General features: G+C 33.4%; 1 protein-coding gene across 2 annotated transcripts in view; it reads right to left on the reverse strand.

Annotated features, from left to right (window-relative positions):
• LOC126743130 (uncharacterized) overlaps positions 1 to 22093 on the reverse strand; it is an 802914-nt gene that overhangs the window by 107806 nt on the left and 673015 nt on the right. For both annotated transcript variants that reach the window (XM_050450098.1, XM_050450100.1), the window contains one exon: positions 19554 to 19706. In XM_050450098.1, coding sequence (XP_050306055.1) covers positions 19554 to 19706 — 153 coding nt within the window. The remainder of the gene's footprint in view (positions 1 to 19553; positions 19707 to 22093) is intronic.

Below are 22093 nucleotides of genomic sequence, written 5' to 3' on the forward strand. Positions count from 1 at the left end.
ACGGTTAAAGAAATGAAAATCAACAAGCAATGTATTTAAATATACTAAACTTTGTAAAGCAATAAAATGTTAATAATGTTCTAAGTTTATTATTGTTATTATAATTTCCTTCCTGAAAAGTTTAAATAATTTTGAAGTCATTAAAATTTTGATCTATAGTAGGCTTTATATTATTTTTTCATAATGAATTAATTGCTAGATGAAGAACTACAGTGTCTAAACAATTCCAAGAAGTAAAGCAAAAATAAGATATATTAATAATTTATGTAGAAATATATCCGTAAAAACAATTATAAGAATCAAAAGTTGGTTTAAAGAAACCGAGGACGAAATCTATGGTGAGACAGAACTATTTTTAATTATTAGAAAGGAAAGTGATATAACTTTTAACTTTTAACTTATAACTTTTGTGACTTATAATAAAGCTTTACTATCGGGATTTTCTTCTAACGAATAATTTAGAGCAAAATATTTATAATAACCATATGTTAAAATTAAGCAGTGGCAGTTAATAATTTTGTTTTTCTAATTAAGCCTAAATAATTCCAGCTAAGTCGATAACTTAATTAAAAATTAAAAGTAACAGAAGAAAAACGATTAAAGATAGGCATATATTACCGTTATTAAAAACCAGTTAGAATTGAACATAAAATCCACAAATGTAAAATAAATAGTTTTTTAAATTTTGAATAAATCATATTTAAAACACGCAATATTCATGGCGTTAATCTTATGTTTTTCATTTAATTTTTTTTTATTACAATTTTCAAATTCTCTAAACTAAAAAAGATTGATGGGTTCTTTCGAATTTTTTGACAAAAAGGATAAAAAATAGGCCATTTTTCCTATGAAAAATAATGGCCTGTACCTAATATTCTAATTATATGTATACAATATATTACTAATAATTATATATTAGATATTTACCTTATTACCATTTTAATATATGATTGCCTTTTTGAAGTTATATATTTTTATAGTATAAAACATATTCAAAAAATATTCTTTTACTCATTACTTTGTCTTGAAGATAAAATATTTTGACCTTAATATGATACTGTCCCCTAATTGCTTTCAAATAAACCACTCGGTCCAAACCAATTTAATATTATTACGTGCTGCTGTGGTTAGGGCTATAATGCTATTATAGGAGACTATTATTAATTTTATTGGGATACAAATTAAAGAACCTAGGTAGGATTTTTCTTCAGTGCAATTTTTAAAAGAAAACAACAGAGATTAATTATTATGCTTTAATCTTGACATATATATTATGATTTATCCATATATTTCTAACAAAAAGTAATGATTTAACTTCAAAGTTATATAGATAATATATCTTATGTTACAAAAATATTTAAAACCATTTCAGCATTTAATGTAATATAAAGGTATAACCTGATTTATAATTTAATGAGATTTATCGTTATAGAAAATAAGTACAATAAATTGAATGGGCCATCAAGAATTATAGACATTTTTTAACCGCAAAATGTAATATGTTAAAAGTAATATATATCTGCTATCATCAACAGCTACTTTTTTAAATTGCTTCGTAACTCCTCGCGGCTATCCTGAATGTTATATAACCCAATATTATACATATTGTCGCTTAGCGTAGATATATTATACATATTGACGCTAGTTTTGAAAGAGATTTAAGTTCATCCATAACGGGTTGCGGAATAGTTTTTACCACGAAATTATCAGCATTTTTGTCGCAAAATTCTTGCAGGAAATAATTTTTAAAATTGTACACTACACAAAATTGTACATTTTGTGGAAAATGTTTGCTAGGCATATTCTTATGTAAGTCTATGACTAAAATATAATGTTTTTATAAATTTAAAGACCTTTGTTTGGTACATCTCAAATCTGGATAAGTTTCATTTAGGTAATGTTGAAGGGCGTAGCACAATATTATTAATCTATCTTCAATGTATCGATCGTTAAATCTCAATGGTAAATCTCGTATAATTCAAAATACCTTTCACCAGTCAGATTCCCACGTAACATAAATTGACAAACTATATAATAGCCAAATATTTATCCTCTATAGATATTACGTATGCTGCTCATATTAAATTCTGGAATTACAATCTAATTGAAGTACTAATATCAACGATTTACCGGTACAGTAGTTATTACTATTTGCCATGACATTTGTGGAAAACGAGTCGTTAAACTTCTATTCCTTCATTTTCCAAGTTCTGTTGTCAAGACTACTACTATTCTGTTTTATTTTGTAGCATTGTTCAGTTTATATATAAGTCTTTCAAAAATAAATTCTTTCGCCTACATACTAAATTCTCAAGATTATTTAAAATACATTAATGTCCCAAGAAAAATATTGTTTGCACAAAAACTACGTTTCGTTCGGTGTAGAAATAATAGCAAATTGGTTATAAAATTTTGTTTGAAATTAATCGGATTTATAATAAAACCTGTATATTACAATGGTGACGTATTTTTTCATATCGTAACACTATACAGATCTTACAATACTTTTATGGTTGGTATTAACAAATAATAATAAGTGTAAAAATTCCGTAGAATTAAAATGTAAACGTTATGAAGCAACGATTTTTTATCTAGGTTGCCTACGTTTTATAAAATATTTTTTTTAAGTGATAAGATAAACCGGAATTTTCTTTCTGGACTTGGGCTTGGGCTTTGCTAAAGGCTTTTAATATAACCGATCATAAAAATTCACTCCATAAGGTGCTGCTTCTCGATATTTACGCTGTTTGTAATATTCCAAAGCTATATGCATCTATAAAAAAAGGACTTGAATGAATGAATGAATTGACGAAACAGTGGGCTGCCAAGGCAGTTGTACATATAGGTCTCCTGATGGACCCGTCATGCCCCACCGGGGGTTACCAGAGCCCAACGGCCTTAGAGAAACCTATAAGGCTCTCTGGTCTGAAGGACTTAAAGTCGCTCGGTACACTGAAAGTGTTACCCAAGTATTTGAACCTGGCGCGCGTGAGTGCTGGGCACTCCCCGACTACATGGTCAACGGTTTCATCCTCCTCACAGCACCATCGGTATTCCGGGTTGTCCGCAATACCGATAGTATGGAGATGGCTTCTTAAGTGCCAGTGACCGGTTAAAAGACCTGTCACTAGCCGAATTTCGCGTCTTTTTAGGCGTAGTAGATTTTTGGTGAGAAAGGCAGAGGGCCCACCTATGTGCGCTTTGGCCTGTCTCATACCAGGGGACTCAGTCCATCTTCGGTGGGTCCACTTGTCCAGCAGACCCTTCATTGATGCGACCGCAACGCATTTGGCGATACCAACTATGGGTTCCGGCCCCATCGGCACATTCGCGGATCCCAGTCTGGCAAGAGAGTCCGCTTGTTCATTACCTGCATGGCCTGCATGGCCAGGTATCCAGACGAGCTGGACCCTGCATCCAACCTGTACCAGTTTTTTCAGGACCTTTATGCACTCTAGTACAAGCTTGGAGCCTACCTTTGCGGCCGTAATAGCCTTAATGGCAGCTCTGCTGTCCGAGCATATTGATACGACTGTATTGCGGTGTCCGCAGCTTAGGATTTTCTGTCCGCATTTTAATACAGCGAATACTTCGGCCTGGAAGACAGTGGCGTGCTCCCCCAGCGAGTATGCCCTACTGGTATGTGGGATCCCACCAATAAGCCCTGATCCAGCTCTGTTATTCATTCTGGAGCCATCTGTGTACCAGATGGTCCCCCTGTTTAGCAATGCAGGTCTGTTGGAATGCTGCCACTCCTCTCTGTCTGCAATATGCGTCACGAATCCCTCGCAGTCCACAGTCACTGGAGCCATGCAGTCACTGCCCATCAGAAGGAGAGGACATTCCTGTATGGCCCGTAACCATATTTTTGCGTGACCGGTCTCGCCAGCACGTAGTTCGCTGAGGACGTATAGCCTGTACGCAGTCCTCATTGCCTCGAATTGCACAACGAGGTCCAGAGGCGGAAGGCTCAGCAGAGTCTCAAGCGCTCTAGTTGGCGCCGTCCGCATGGAACCCGTTATGCTGAGACATGCAAGACGTTGGACTCTGTCCAGTTGTGCGCGAATTTTCGCTTTCTCAGTACATGGCCACCAAACGATAGCCCCATATGTGAGAAAAGGTCTCACAATGCGCGAGTAGATCCAGTGGAGGATCTTAGGAGACAGACCCCAGGTATTGCCGAAAGCCCGTCTGCAGGCCCATAGCGCGCAGGTGGCCTTCTTCACTCTGGTGTCTGCATGATCGTGCCAGGAGAGTTTGGGATCCAACTTGATTCCCAGAAATCGAACTGTCCTGGAGTAATGCAGCTGCTCGCCACCTAGAGATATAACAGGGGGCGTGCCAGAGTTACGTCTCCTCGTGAATAGTGGGAGCTCTGCTTTTTTGGGGTTAATCCTGAGACCTCCCGAGAGGCACCATGTGTCCACCATACGCAGGGCTCTCATCATAGGGCCCCGCATTGAGACGGCGTCTTTCCCTGGGCAAAGGATTACCAGATCATCAGCGTAGGCCTGTGTGTATAGGCCAGCATTGTTTAAAAGATTTATCAGGCTGTCGACCACAAGGCACCACAAGGTAGGGGACAATACTCCTCCCTGCGGGCAGCCCCTAGCCGCCAACGTTTCGACAATCTCGTTGTTGAGCTGGGCAGGTACATGACGTTTCGAGAGCATGGCCTCTATCCAGCTAACCAAACAGGGTTCTGAGCCGCAAATCTCGAGTGCTTGGCAGATTAATGCAAAAGGGGTGTTGTCGAACGCCCCTTCAATGTCTAAAAACGCACCCAGACAGGCCTTGCCACTACCCAGAGCGCCCTCCACCTTCCTAACGAGGTGGTGTAGGGCCAGATCCGTGGATTTGCCCGCCTGATAGGCGTATTGGTGCACATGTAGTGGTTTGTTGACCAGGATGCTTTCCTTAAGGTATCGATCAATCAGCCTCTCCATCGCCTTCAGCATAAAGCTGGTAAGGCTGATAGGTCGGTACGATTTGGGATCTGTAAAATCGCTTTTTCCGGGTTTCGGAATGAAGACGACTTTCACTTGACGCCATGACTTTGGGACGTAGCCCTGAGCAAGGGACGACCTGAATAGTCTGACTATGTGTGGGGTTAGTATTTCTAACCCGTTTTGCAAAAGGCATGGATATAATCCATCCATGCCCGGAGATTTGAAGGGAGGGAATGTCTTGATTGCCCATTTCACCCTCTCGTAGGTAATTATTCTTCTAGCAGTCTCGAACTCTAAGCGAATCGGAGCCCGAGAACAGCTAGGAGGATCGCGAGTTGAGTTGGAGTCTGGGAAGTGAGTGCGCAGCATGACCTCCAGTGACTCCCGCTCATTGGTAGTAAAGCTGCCATGTGGAAGTGACAGCGACCCCAATTTAGTTCCAGGTTCCTTGGACAGTACTTTGCACAGTCGTGCTGCGGATGGTGTGTTTTCAACATCATCGCAGAACCGCCTCCAGGACTGTCTTTTGGAGTCCCTGAGTGTCTTTTTGTATTGCCTTTGAGCTGCGTGGAACGCATCCCAGTCACTGGCAAGCTTAGTGCGCTCAGCCCTGCGAAGGAGCCGACGCGTATTGTCACGGTGCTTTTCCGTGTTCTTGTTCCACCAGGCATTCTTGGCATTGGCGGGTCTCCGTCTGAGGGGACAGCTGCCCTCGAATGCCACGACTATCGCACGAGTCAGGTTGACAGTTCCGATCTCTGTGTCGGCCGGAAGTGTGTACCTTGCCGGCATGTCTGTAAGACCACCGACTAGTTCCTCTCGAAAGTGGTCCCAGTCAGTGCACCTTGGGTTTCTGTAGGCTGGGGTATCGTATCGAGCCTGCTTCTTTATTTCAAAAAGAATGTGCCTGTGGTCCGACATTGTGACCTCAAGGGACACTCTCCATGAGCTGAGAAGGTTCACAGTACTAGGTGAACAGATAGTAAGGTCAATAATTGATTGACCCCTATTGCAGTAGAAAGTTGGGACACTGCCTCGGTTGAGTAGTTCTAGGCCATTTGAGCACAGGAAGTCAACCAGGGAGCGGCCCCTTGGGTTCTCATCTCCGCATCCCCAAAGGCCGTGATGTGAATTCGAATCGCAGCCCATGAGAAGCGGGAGACCCAAGTCTTCACAGTATTTGACCACCGCAGTGACGGCCGGGGGGGGGGATGATTCAATTTCGATGGGAAAGTAGGCAGAACAGACTACCAGATCCTTCCCCGTGTCCATTGACAGTTTGACGGCTACTAGGTCCCTTGTACAGAGACCTAAGAGGAGAAAGCACCGCACATTCCTAAGAAAAAAGGACTTAAGGATGTCTTCAGTTTTGCAAAATGAGCTAGTGACCAAAAATCAAACTTCTGTGACCAATTTCTTTGGAACGAAAGACTTGAATATAATTGGATTATATTTTTTAATTGTATTATTTTGGAATTATATACTAATGTATTTATTAAAACAAGCAATATATTTAAACGAATATTTTCAATAAAATAAATTATAATTTATCTACTCAGTAATCAGAAGTTATCAAAATATAAACAGTGAATTTTAAATAGAGTATGTGATCGAGCGGTGTTGCGAACTTGTTTTTATTTACTTTAATATACGTCATCTATATTCATTTAACGTTGAATATCGACTTCATTATAGAGTATCTTACCATATTTTATTTAAAAAAATGCTTGATATTTTATAAAAGGAGAACAGTGATATTATTTCGCGCCTGTCAAAATAAGTGATAAATATTTATGGTTATGAAGTGATTTCTTTGATAATTAAATGATAATTAGAGAAAAAGTTGCTCTTTTAAATACTTACTCATTTAAAATGTTTTTACCAAGATATATTGAATGATTTATAAGACAAATATGATTTCCTAAAGTATTTCAAAAACTAATATATTTAGACAAACTATATACATAAAAAAGAATAGGGCTGTGAAGACAACTTTCTACAACTTGCAAGGACTCCGCCAATACCTGGTTCCAAGGCAACCAGAAAGAGAAAAAAATAGAAAGAAATTACGACTAAGGGCATTTTTCAGATATTTTAGATCTTTACACTTTTTTTGGTAAACAACATAATTATTTTTTTATAATAATATAAGTTTTTAATTAAGTTTTTCCTCACGTCAAAAAAAAACGCGGCATTTAAGACCGGTATATCAAAAACATTTTTTTTTCCTTAAAGATTTTTAACTGCAGGGTGTTTTCAGTATTTAGGTCATCTTCAGTGTCAAGTAAAAAATTAGATTAAAGTTAAGAATCATTATTATTTGAACTATTTATATATTTGAAGACACAGAAAAACAATAAAAATTTACTTACTTGTAAAATACGCATTCCACAGAGCTACAATAGACAATAGGTAAAATGTGAACAACAAGTATTTGTATAAGCTAGTCACAAGCAAAAAATATTAGAAATTAGGTTACACTAAAGATTTTAAAAAATAAGACCTTTTTATGTACTTATAAGGATTTGCCAATACCTGCGACACCACTAAATATTCCTCTTGGGCTACCGGACCCCCAGTCTGGATTGAGAGGGAGGCCATGGCGGCGTTTAAGAGGATGAGAGATAGCGGAGGGTGGCGCAATGTTCACTTAGGACAAGGCCATATGACGACTCCTCTCAGAATGTGTAAGAACATACCAATTCTGACATCCAGATGCACTACAGAAAGTGACAAACTAAGGTTAAAGAAGGGGTTTCAAGTCGAAATCCCGATAAGGGAAGAATGGTCGGCGAACCAAGTTAAAGAGCCAAGTGGTTTCCAGGCCTGGTACACGGATGGATCATGGACGAAAAGCACTAATTCAGCCGGAGCCGGAGTGTACAGGATAGAAACGAACACAGGGGAATCCTTCCCGCTAGGGAAACACACCACAGTTTTTCAAGCGGAGGTGTTTGCTATACTCGAAGTAGCGAACAAACGATAGGCATTGGAAGGTGACGGGGCGATTTGCATCTACTCCGATAGTCAAGCCTGCCCTCAAGGCGATTCAGAAACCCAGGGTCAGCTCAGCGCTAGTCCAGGAATGCAGAGACGCATTGGAAAGGCTTGCAGCACACAAGGAAGTAAGACTGAGGTGAGTCCCAGGACACCAAGGTGTTTTGGGCAATGAGCGGGCCAACGAACTGGCAAGACAAGGTTCCGTTAACCCCTTCGTAGGCCCCGAACCTTGTCTCGGTCTTAGCAAAAAACAAATCTCCCAGGCACTTAATAATTGGGCCTGGGAAAAAACAAGGAAGAATTGGAGAAGGACAGAAGGACAGTCTAAACAGGCATCTACACCTTCTTGGTATAAGAGAAAGCCCACTCTGTCCGAATTGCGGTACAGGGGAGGAAACTTCATACCACATAATAGGTATCTGTGATAGGTGGAGCCGCCTAAGAAGAAAAATTTTCGGAGCAACGACACTCCAGCGGGAAGATCTTAAAGATCTGGACTGGGACAACGTGCAAGCCTTTATTAAAAAGACGGGCCGACTCATTGAAGACCGCGTATTGAAAGTGGAGGCGTAGGGGTGGGTGATTCTGGGATTGGCGAAAAGGGACTGCTCAGGCCTACTTGCCGAGCTCTAGCTCCCCCACCCTTACTAGAACTACATGTACTGATAAGGTGTATAAATTGCGCCAAAAATTATTTATGACGAAACTTTAAGAGTGAACTGACAGTGCAACAAAAGTATGTTAATTACTATTGAATGATAAAGGAAATTAATTAAAAGAATCTGCCCTCTAAGTAAAATATTGATCATTTAAAAATACAGAACGGGTTTTTTAACAATACCAATATATTTTTTGTCGATTTACAATAAAAGTCACTTCACAGTCAATCTCACTTTTTAGTTGACACTGATTTTATTTCCCCCTATATATTTTTATAATTATAATTGTCATTTGTTAGCTTGTATATTGTATTTGTATATATATGTAATTGTATATTGTATTTTTAAAATGTGGTATAAAAAGGTCAACATATATTAGGATGCCTATAAAAAAAAATAAGTTGCCTACCGTCGACCATAATCTAGTAAATCCACTTAAAACAATTGTAATGCAACAACTAATATTTTGGCAAGCGTATGGAGAGATATAAAGGTCGGGTGGCGTATATTTATATGTAGCGTAGCTTTGATTTTTAGTGTTTTTTTCGAAATAAATAAAACTAAAATAACATGACAAGGACTTTTATTTTGAACAATAAACATTTTTTCCCTTTAATTATCGATTACCAAATTATCTTGATATTCGAACGTCATTATTATTTATCTAAAGCCTCATTTAACTAATAAAATCAATTATACATGTATATTTTCAAAATATTACATTTAAATAAAGGTAGAAATTATAATAATTGTAATTATTTAGAAACCATTTTACTAATTAACTCTTAAATATTCATGGGTGAACCTAAAGTTTGATGTAAATTTAACTTTAAATCAGATGGAAAAGTAAAGAGAACATTGCAACTCGGTAGAAACTATTTAAGCTTTTTTAATTTTATTTAGATGGAAATTTAGAATACGGTAAGTAAGAAAGTTTCTTTAATATTAGTTATTATAATACTTAGCTAAGGCAAACAAATAACTATTAAAATGATCGTGATACTTGATAAATTGAGTTTATTAAGTTTTAGGTTTGAGTTTATTAAGTTAATTTAGGTAAAATTACGTTTAAGGGAATGCGTTTACATCGATATATTAAATTAAATATAAAAAAAAAATTTATGTTTAATTATTCACTAATATTTATGTTGTTCCCTTTATTGCAATTCCTTTTAAATATTGTAGACTTGTACCAGTGCTTTTCCCAATCCTTAAGGCACTGATCATAGATGGTTTTTGTTATAGCGTTTAATTTCTCAAGTAATTCGGTTTCATTCGTATAAAAATTCTGCCCTTTAAGATAAGTACTCAGTTTTGGAAATAAAAAAAAGTCGCACGGCTCATATATCGTATATATATGCTATATTTAGTCAAGAAATTACGAGCTGTCAGCGATGTGTCAGTAGAGGATTTCAGGAAAAAATTTCCTCTTATTGCTTTACGCAACCGGCGCATAACTTCAAGGTAATACCGTTGATTGAATATTTGAGAAGATACGCAATCCGTGGATTATCAATTTTAAATTTTTTCCTTTTATTTTTTAACTCTTTATGAGGATTAAATGGTTTTTTCCCTATCGATAGTTTTATAGTTTTTAGATAAGATCTTATACGAGTTTGAATTTCGGTTACAAAACTACCTAGTTTGAAATTTCTCTTTCCGTTAGGAATAATTACTCTTGTGAATCTGCTCTTCAGTATGTGTGTGGGACATGGCGAAAAGACATTAACGAAGACAAATTAGTTATTAGTGTATTTGTGGATCTTCAACGTGCTTTTGAGACATTAGACCCTAATATTCTTCTTAAAAAACTGTTATATTATGGTGTATGTAATAGAGCTTTGGACTGGATTAAAAATTACCTGGATAAGAGGTATAATAGAGTATCTATAGGACAAAAGTTTTCAAATAAAATAGAAAGTATCGTAGGTGTACCACAGGGTAGTGTTCTTGGACCGCTGTTGTTCGTTATATATAAACGATATCTATACTGTTTTACAAAACTCTTTCGTAAATTTATTTGCAGATGATACAGTAATTTGTGTGTCAGGTAAAAATTACAAGGAAGCTACAAATATTTTAAATTCAAAATTGAATATTTTGTATCAATGGCTTTGTAAAAATAAATTAAAACTAAACGAATCAAAAACAAAGTGTATGCTAATAGGTACCAAAGCAAATTGTAAAAAATTTTTAGATCAAGGTTTAAATATTGAAATTAATAAGTCAAAAATTCAATTTGTCAGTGAAATAAAATATTTAGGAGTACTCTTAAATCAACAATGAAATTTTCATGGTCATGTAAATTATATTTCTAAAAAGATTGCCAAGAAAGTTGGGTTTTTTAGCAGAATTTCTAAGTGCTTGTCTCAATGGACTAAAATGTTAGTATACAATACAATTATTTTGCCGCACTTTAATTACTGTTCCTCGTTACTTATATCATGCTCTCAGGAATATATAAATCAGTTACAACTTCAACAAAATAAAGTAATGCGAATTATTCTTAACGGTAATAAATATACACCTATCAATCAGATGCTTCAAATATTAAAATGGCTTCCTGTGAAGCAAAATATTCTTAAGGCAAATTTAATTTTAATTTATAAAATAGAGCATGGATTTATGCCATCATATCTGCAACATTTTTTAGAGAAAAGATCCAACTTTCAACAATATAATATAAGGTCAAGAAATGATTATCATATATCAAGAGTTAGATCAACTTTATTGCAAAAATCATTGTTTTTTGAAGGGTTGCAAGCTTTTAACTCTCTTCCATTAGAAATCAAGAACGCAAGTAATTTAAGGTTATTTAATAAGAATGTTAAAAAACATTTATTTAGAAATAGCGTTATGTGATGTACAGTTTATGTATTACTATAGGTTTTACTTATTTTTTATACTACTAAATTTAGCAAATTGAATGTATTAGCCAAGTGCTAAATAAAGAATATTATTATTATTATTATTATTATTATTATTATTATTATTATTATTATTATTATTATTATTATTAAAATCTCATATTTTACAGTTTTAAACCAAGACTCAACACTTGCATTGCTTAACCTACCGCATTTTAGGATATCTGATCATAATGGAGCAAATGACATTATCCGCTTTAATAAGTAATTATAAAAATTTTTTGACATAAATGAATTTTTTACATACTTTATTTCACTTTTTAATTCAGACATTTTTTTACATTTAATTTCTTGAAGAACTTTATCATATATTCTTACAAAAACGAGAAAAAATGGGGAAGTGATGGTCAAGTTTTGAGGTTATTATTTCTGCAATAGATGTTATGGTCTCGTTTATATTAACTGTCAATGAATAATAAAGAATTCTACTTCCCTTGTCATAAATAGTTGGTCTAATTACAGAGCCTGTAGCATCAAGATATCCATGTATCTTTTCCCCCCTTTTTACTAAAGTTTGTACTTGTTCTTTTAATAGAGATAAACTAAAGTTCACCTAAAGATTTACAGGATCAATATTTGCCATTTCATGAGTATGAAAACTACTTGGTAAATTATCTTTCAGTTTCTCTTTTGTGGTCTTGCGTTTATATCCTTTTAAGTAGTACCCATACTCTCCTATGTGATTTTCAGCTTTAGCCTTCTTTCAATGTAAAGAAAAGATTTTCACTCGAATGAATTGTTCCCGTACATCATAAATAAATTTAAAATATTTACAATTTATTTTTATATTATTTTATTTGTATATTGCATATTCAATTATTTTTGATTCGTACGGTTCACTTTTTTATTTATTTGGTAACCTTTAAAAACTATAACACATGTTATATGGCAGGAAGATATATTTTCCTTCCAAAAATTTTGCCTTTTTCGGCCCGTTGCGTTATATCTGTATTATTTATGAATCTTTTTATTTCAGTACTAACTAATAAATAAAATTTATTTGAAATATTTTATAGATTATGAGCCGGCTGATCTTTACCATTTTCATTGACTACTTGTGGTTTTTGAAGTCTTTGACTAGATGAATCTAAGGAATTGTTTTCTGTTTTGTGCACTTCGGCGGCTGGCATTAAGTTACAGCTATTTTTAGATTCAAATTTTTGCTCGGGTTGTCTTTTAATAATTAGGGCTATTGCATGTTCATTTATTTTAACTAAAGCTAAAATTTTCATTCTATTTTTAAAATTATCTTTTAAACTCAGAAAATTACAGAGTTGTGAAAGCTTCAAAGGACTTGCTCTTGGAGATTAACAAGGAATATTTGCAATATTGTATTTCTTATTAGATAAAAAACTCTTCTATTTTCAAAATATATAATTCATTTCCACCTTTTTTTGGTCTTTTTAGGATACCTGCCATTATAACTAAAATTGTGTGACTAACTGTTAACTTATTACTACGATTTTTCAAGTTACTTGGGGGTGGCTTACACCCCTTCATCCCCTGAAAAAACGTATGTCTCTGAGATATATCGTGTATTTTATTATCTTTCATTTATACACCAAGTTTAAAGGTGTAAAAAAATTTTTAACAATTACTGTGATTTTTTTGATTATTTATTATTTTATAAACATTTATCTTTTATGCTGGTAACAAATTAAATTTACACCGCTTTCCTTTATATGTAATTATAATTTTTCTTTTAACTTTATTTTAGAAATTTAAAATCAGATTTAATCCTTAAATATGGAAAAAAATATATTGTGTGCAAAAGTTATCTAATCGACTTTAAAAATTTGATTTTCGTTTCTGATTCTGTTGCTTCCATGATGTATAGATATCAGCTCAAAGCGACCGAGTTTTTAGTGACTGTTGGCACACGCCTTTGGCAAAATTCTCGTATTCACTTCGATCGACGCGGCAGTGTCGCCATCCCCTTGTCGAGTACTTCTGTCCATAAGGTTGCGCATCTTCCCAAATATTCAGTCAACGGTAACACTCTTTCTTGGTCTCTCAGAGGTTTGCACTCTGAAATTTCTGTTGCCACTGAGATCGCATATAAGAGTCTACAGTGCAATAATCCAAAATAAACTGTTCCGATAAATGATTAGGGTTTAATTAATTGCTTAAAAACTCATTTTAGCCATTAAGTAAATATCTTATCATTACAGATTCAACAAGCCGACTTTTAAGCAATTTGGCTTAAGACGTGCTCGCTAAAAATTAACAATCATGGCTTTTTTTATTTACGAAGTAGTATCTGTTATGAATAACCACTATCATATATTTATTTATATGTATGCCTATTCAACAGTTAAATCCAATTCATTCTATAAATCAGTATTCTATCACAGCGTCAATAACTTTTTCTCTCATGATTCTGTGTTAAAAAGCTGTTAATAAACGAGTATCATTGAATATGTTTGTAGTAATATCTCGTATGAAACGTTCTTCACTATCAAAAAAGTTTTTCACCATTAAAACCAATATTTTTAGCTTCTATAAAACACGCATTTTTATCTATACAATATAATTAATAATGAGGTCTTTACCCCATCCGGTATTTTCTTTCTTTGTTATTTTTCCATAAATCCTCAAGTTCTCGGAATTCCTGCCTTCGTTTTATGCAACAGTAGCTTTTATCGGTATATTAGACTTATTCACTTAAGAAAACAATTCACTTATTTTAATAGGGTAATGTGGAAACATTTATTTCTTTTGATTTTAATAATTCACTACATGTTTTAAGATATATTTTTACATTTTGTTGGAAGATATATACTTTTTTTTAAATTGAAATTGGTTATCAAAGTTTAGATGAGTTTTAAGCATACAAGTATACCATTTTGTTTTAATTTAAACTTGGCTTGCGGATACAAATAATCAACATATATATCAAAATCACAGTTCTGGCTTTTAAAATGAAGATTAATTACTTTTCTAAGATCTTTCGTCGAGAACATTTTATGAATTTAATGATTTTATTAAAGTTTTAGAAAGTTGTAATAAACAAAAAGCTAATAGGTTACTCTTAGATAGACAGAAGAAGACTGAATATAAGGAGGCTGATCTCCGCGCTTCCCAAATGAGGTGATGCGTGCGCAAAATTGAACGATAACAGGGTTCGCTCAGTAGCCACCTCGGCGTTGTTAGTTAGAAGTGTGCTAACTTAACTCTTTTTAAGACTCTACATGTCAGTATATTATTATATAAGTATAAATATTTTTTTTAATTCTTCGTATATTTTACGAGTTTTATATATCAAAAACTGTTTCGCAAAGTGGCGAGAGGTTTTTGATAACATTAAAAAAGAGAACCATGCATGCAAATTGCATTTTCTTAAAAAAGATGTTGTCAGGATATATCGTAAAATAATTGATTCTGATGGGAGTATAAAATACTTACTAGATACGAAGACAACTGTACGAAAAATGGTATGTCCATTACTTAAAAATGCCGAAAATCGCATAATCATTAACATTATCAAAAGGTGGGTCCAGCTAAGAGTGAGGTACACTTCTGACCAACAGCGTTCATGAAGAAAACTTTATAGTCAAAGTTAAGTTATAAGAAAAATACCCAAAAAATTAATCTTTGATTTATAAGCAATTTGACATAAAAGCGTCCTCTTTCCATTTCAATTCTTTGGATATGCAAACATTAGACTTAATTTAAAGGAACCCAATTCTACTTCAGGATTTGGGTAAAGGCTTTACTATCATTTATATACAGTATAGTCCATCTTTGCATTAAACCTACCTACGTGATATCTCTGTGGATATAATTTTGTGACTATGTTTAATAACAGAAGGTAAGGGATCTACCATGGTAATTTTAAAATCTATAATAGCAAATGCTATTTGTGCTCGTTCAACAAGATAATTCTTTATTAACCTTAACATAGTTTCTTCAGTACAGCTATCAACTTTGGAACTGGAGCCACATGATTGATATTTTTTAAAAGCTTTCAATAGGAAGTTAAATATGAATCCTAAGTAATTTATTTGATTTTTGCAAAAGCAGTCATAAAAATGGATATACACTATCGATATTTAAACTTAAGAAGTTGAAGAGAAAAAAATAAAAATGATATGAAACAATAATAGTAATCTTTAAGTAGGAGTAAGCCTTTTGTTAAACAGATGCACTTGGTATGGTAAGTTGAAAGTTTGTTAAATAATGCTTTACCCCGAGCATACAACGAAAAATGTTTAAACTGTGTTGTAAAAACTAAATAAATTATTCTTTGGAAAGGCGTGCATATTCTACGCCATTGTAAAAAGTTCCCCAGAGTAAAAAGCTATAGTTAGATGGTAATAAACCAATAAGTAGTTAAGATTTAGAAATAAATAAATAGATAAGATTCTTAAATTGATAAATTTCATAAAAAGCAGTAATTACTTTTTTCAACATATATATTCTATTTGAGGTTACTAGGTAAAAACTGATCCACATGTAGTTTATACATTGATTTTTACTGAGTTGCGTCTATATTTAAAGTTTATGTAAACTTTACTACGGATATTTAGTATCAAATTATTTTTCGCATACCAGCCTTCAAAATTAGTCATATCATTTAATGCCCTACATTAAAGATTCTCAGAAATCGCCTCCGAAATCATCACTGACATGTCATCTGCAAATATTATATTATCATCTGGTGAGGTTTATCGGAGAAATAAATTTGAATTATAGACTTTCCAATAAAAAAATCTTAACTGTTCCTAGATTATAGGTTGAGAAAATACTTATACATAATTATAATGTATCATAATATATAATCATACATACAAAAGTATAATGTATAATGATGGATCTTAAACTATCTAAAACAATAGGTCCTTCAGAAAAATTCAACTTTATGTAGAAGTATAGTTAACTCAAGACTTACGAAATCAAGCAAGTTCTATAAAGTTTAATAAATAAATAAATCAGATTTTATAAAAAATTTGGATCTCTTAAATAATAAAAAATAAAATATGTCGTAGCATTTCATTTGAAGAAAAATATTACTGTAATTTTATGGTAAAGCCAGCAGTGAATAAGCGGTTGAGTATAATACAACTGGATTCAAATTAAGATAAAGGAAAAGATATTTATTTTAATCTTTTGCACAAAGCTACTGGAGATGTAACCTTTTATCTCGAAGGTACAATAATATTCCTTATAATTGGGTTTAGTTGTGTGGAACTGACGGTCAAACTGAAAGTTTAATCATAAAACCTCTCCAAATTTTAATATTATTTTTTTTTTTTTGACAGAGATATCGCTTTGCTATTAATATTGTTGGCACCAGCTATAAATATAAAGTACAATCCGATTAAAAGATAACTGATATATTTATATAAGCTATGATACTTAACTGACTAAGAGAAGAACTTGTTTCCACATCTTTTTTAGGAAACAAAAGTGGACGAGTCCTACAAACTAAAAATTTTAAGATTATTGACTGATTTAAATTATAATTTTTACTACCGAACACTTTGTATATCCATAATTATTTATTTTGTATTTAAGTATGCAAGAATGTACATGCAAAAAACAAAGTACATATACAGGGTGAGTCATTAATATTGCACGAAAATTTAAGGAAGTATTCCTTAAATATTGAAAAAACTTGAAAAACAGAAAATGCTTATAAAAGGCTCAAAAAAATTTAATATTTCCAAAAAAAAAATGTGAAGTTTCATTTAATTTTTGTTGCCAAAAAAAAACATAATTATGCATCGCTCGTACGTCACAAATAATGCAAGAAAAAAGTCGATTATTGGTCAAAATTTAAATACAGTCTACCTTCAAGTTTTTGTTACTGATATTATTGCATTTCTGCAGTCGTTTCCAGTAAATAAAATATTAGTGTGTTAAATGCTAGTAGGTGACCCATACCTGCATTGAAGTTCACAGTGACTTTTCTATACTTGACAGTTTATAAAATTTTATTTTCAAATGAATTACAGTAACAGAGAAATGTGTGCAAAATGAAGCATGGCGCATTTACGAAGAAAGATTCCGGAATCGTACTATTCCACATAATCAAATATTTATCTAGAAATTGATTATCAAGAAATTGATCGCTAACAATAAACGACCGCGAATAGTTGCAACTGTAGAAGCGGAAGAGGCAGTGTTAAACCAAATTAAGGGGACCCTACAACAAATACAAAAAGATTGCTACAACACTAAATATTAGTCAATCGACAGTCTTCAGAATAGTGAAGGGGAACACTTATATCCGTACCATTTACAGCGAGCGCAAGCACTTTTACCAGGGGATTTTCCTCAAAGACTCGCATTTTGTCGATGGATACATCAAAAAATAGGAGAATATCCTAAGTTCCTAGTAATAATGTAAAAAATTTCTCATAAAAACGTAATTATGATTTTTCACAATAGTCACATATACATAGGCATACGAAGATCCGCATAGAATTATTGAAAGTCGGCACCAGCAACAATTTTCGGTTAATGTGTGGGTGGGAGTTATTGGAGATAACTTCATTGCTTTTTTGCTAGAACGATTATTTGGAGATGTTTATCGGCATTTTCTCGAAAAGGAACTGCCTGCATTATTAGAACAAGTCTCCCTTGAGCTAAGATATCATGTATTTTATGCACTATGACGCGTACTGTTAGCACGCCTAATTGCTCGAGAATATTTAGATAGAGACTGTCTGTAGTCATCACATGCTTATAGTAATTATAATTTATTAACTTTAATTTTCTTTTGATTAATACTTAGTAATACTTTAATTTTAATTTAATTCTTTAGTTATATTTAATAATTATGCATTCAAAAATGCGCGTTTTGCTAATAACTTATAAATCAACTTTACATAATTTGCCTTACACCTTTTCCTTTTCCCACCTTTTGTATATTCCTGAACATACACATCTACCTTTAAATGAAATATAAATGCGCAAAGAGTGGGAGAAAAAAATGAGAAGGTCGAGAAGGTGCTAAGCTGAGAACTGAATAGCAGTAATTTTGGCACTGACCGAAGACCGGATTGATCGATAAGTTTCGACACCATCTTACACACGTGCGTATTTTTCGGTACGTGCCCTACTACTCCTATCCCCAAAATATCGAGGGTAAATTATTTTAGTCTCTTTTTTTACGTTTACCAGTCAGCAGGTTAGAGTTTTAGATTAACGGTTGCATTCGAATATTTTGGTAAATGAGTCAGTGGAACCTGCGACTTCAGGGATTTATTCTCTCGCGATATTCATATTTCAACGGAGTTAGCCAGAAACTATCCCAATCTCTGGATAGACCGCGGAGGTCCACAACTGTGGATCCTCCGCGATCTCCCGACTTAAACTCATTAGACTTTTTCCTAGGGTTAATTGTTGTCCTAATTGTTTACCTAAAATAATTAGTTACACTACTCCAATTGAAAATGTTGAAGAGTTAAGAAATAGGATAGTGGCAAGTTGCTCAAAGATTCGAAACGCAGCAGGCATTTTTGAACGAGTGTGGTAATTAATGGTTCGTAGGGTAGGTGCTTACGTTAATGTTGGAGGCCAACACTTTCAATAAGTTTTATAACCTCTACTCCTAGTTTGTGTTTACGTCATGTTAATCATTTATCCTTTTAGTAAAAATGTTGATTGTGTAAGAATTAAATAAAATAGTTGTTTTTATTGTTGTATCTAAAAACTCAAAATACTTGGTACGTGGCGCCCTTTATTAGTGACATCAAAACATGTGGTGGTAGCATTACACTATTTTGCCGTTGTTTAATTTATAATGCGCTTACTACGTATAAAAAGAAAAATTTAATCATAGTTGGTCAGAAAATCCAAAAAATAATTTTTCTGCTAAAAATGTAGAATGTATATTATGCGCTAAATAGGCTAGTGGATTAATTTAGTAAAAAATTACATACATAACAATATTTTCATAGATTCAGCAATAATAACTCAAAATTGCTTCTGATACTAATACCAATTCAAAATTTTCTTTGGCTCGCATCTAAATATAAATAGTAAACTTAGCAATGACAAATTTTAATTACCTTATTAAGCCAAGATTTTGAAGTGCTTTCTGAGTAGGGTCTCAAGGCTTTACGATTAGGTTTACGTTGGAAAATTGGTGAGTTATCGAAGGAGGCCCTATCGGTGTCATATGTTTCGCTTTCCCCACTAGTACCTCCACAACTGCCAGGTATCTGCAATTAAATCAAAGTAGTCTTAAAATGGATTATTTTCATTCAAGATATTTTTAAAGCAATTCCTACAGGATATGTACAGTAGAGTACATTCTACAAGCTTATGATAAACTTTCTCTATGGTAGATTGATTCTAAATATATTTTTTTAACAATGATAAAATTTATTAGTATATAGAAGTAACAGCTTTTGCTTAGAAAAAATTTTCAAATAATAAATATATGCCCAGGGTCCCAGGGTTTACAATCCTATTTTTGACCCTCCTGGTATATTTTAGGAAAAAACGTTTGGATTGTCAATTTAGATTTTTAACAGAATATTTTTTCAAAGTTTATTAGACACAGTTACTTCAAATTTTTTTATCAAGTTGACCATATGCTTTTTTCATATTTCGACCTTTTTTAGGTAACTCTTTTTTATTCAAATGCCTATTTGTTTTGAATATTGACAATCATCCTAGATATGATGACTTCATTCACGGCTGCTTTAAATAGTTCGGTAGTAGTTTTTGAGAACCATGTTCTTAAGTTTTTAAGTCAAGATATTCTCCGCCTTTCTGGTGGTCTCCTGCTATAAACATTCCCTTGAAAAACGCACTTTAAAAGGTGATATTTTCTTTTTTTTTTCTCATAAAATGTCTGAGGTGCTTAAATTTCCTAAATTCTTCCTCATACTCTCCATCACTGATCTTGGTAACTCGGTCCACTGATTTCTCTTAAGTAAGTTAACAATTTCAAATCAAAGATAAAGTTTTTCAGTAACATGTGATGCAAAATGTTCTTATTGGTATTCATGATTATAATTTTTCTCGTACAATCCATTATTATCAGTATTATTATTATTTTTATGAAATTAATAATATATTTTCCGTAAAATAACCTAAATTGTGAACCAAATGGAGCTTTCACACAAGATATAAAAATAAGGTGCAACATATTCAATTAAACGTAATTAGAATCACAAATAGACTTAAACTGCAAATTAAGAGCAAAATATGACAAAAACTACGAGAATAATTCTCCGATCTTTATCAACTATTCCAGGGCCTCTATTATAAGACTACCTAATTACAATTTTCATCTTCATTGACGGACGTCGCTGGATCAGGTACTTAACACACATTGATTCCATTATTTTCTAGTTTATCTTCTGCCTATTTATGGACCATTTTCAAACGCTCTTAAAGATATTCAACGTATTTCTCAGGGGTTTCAGCTTCACTGGATTTTCCAGTACTAATATCCAAAGCTAAGCGAAGTTCTTCACCAAAGTCAACTTTTGCCGAGGTTTTTTTAGTAGAGTCGTGGATAGAAAAACGATATGCCAATATGAATGGTCATACACATGTTTTCCAGTTGGTTAGCTTAGAGTTTACCATAATTTTCAAATAGGTTTCAAAAGTGCGATACCATTTTTCAATCATTTCATCAGACTGAGGGTGTAGGAGGGTTGTATGAGGCTTATTAATTTCTATTGTTGTTGATATACTTGTGACTCAAAATTTCTTCTTTGGTATGAATATATCTGTCTGGGGACACCAAATCGGCATAATCACTTTTGGAACAGCATTTACACACTATTTGGGGTTGCTTCTTGATAACTTTATAACGCATGGACACTTTGATCCTGTTCAATGCTCCTATGTTTTATTGAAAAGTGATACTTTTTTTTAATGGCTACTAAAGTTAATGTGCTATTTCTCCTTCAGGGTTTTTAAATGAAAACGAATATTTCAGAGAAGAATGTTGAATGAATGTTGTAAGAATAAATCGTTGACTATCTAAATATTTATGGAAATGTTCAATAGCTTTTACTACTGGAAATAGCTCTTGTCTGGTCTTACTCAAGTTTTTTTGTAGGTTTGATGACGTTTTACTGAAATAAGTGATTACTTGCTTGCCATCTTCATATTTTTGTGAAAGCACGACTCCAGTTTCAATATTGCTGGCATCTGTATCCTAAATAAACGTTTGTTCAGCAATTGAATACGATGTATACGATATATGTAACGCAGTTTCCATAAACTGCCAATTTCTGTGCCAGTCGAGGATGCAGTTTTTTTCTTTTGTTCTTGATGCATCTTTAACTGCCACTATCCACTCTTCAGATTCAGCCTTAAAAACTATTGTAGATCTCAAACACGATGAACTACTAGGCTCTGTAGGTGAAAATATTAAACTAAACGAAAATAGAACCCTAAATAAACTTAATTAACCTGAGTCTAATTAAATCACTCCTCTTCGTATTTTGGGTAGTTGTGGCGCTTACATTTGTTGATATATACATTATTTTATATTCTCTATATATCATTCAAGAAAAGGCAGATAAATAAAAATGATTGTTATTGAGGTATGGTACTGTTCTTATTTGGTACATGTACTATTGTC

This window comes from Anthonomus grandis, chromosome 12, assembly GCF_022605725.1.
Source record: "Anthonomus grandis grandis chromosome 12, icAntGran1.3, whole genome shotgun sequence".
Taxonomy (NCBI): domain Eukaryota; kingdom Metazoa; phylum Arthropoda; class Insecta; order Coleoptera; family Curculionidae; genus Anthonomus; species Anthonomus grandis.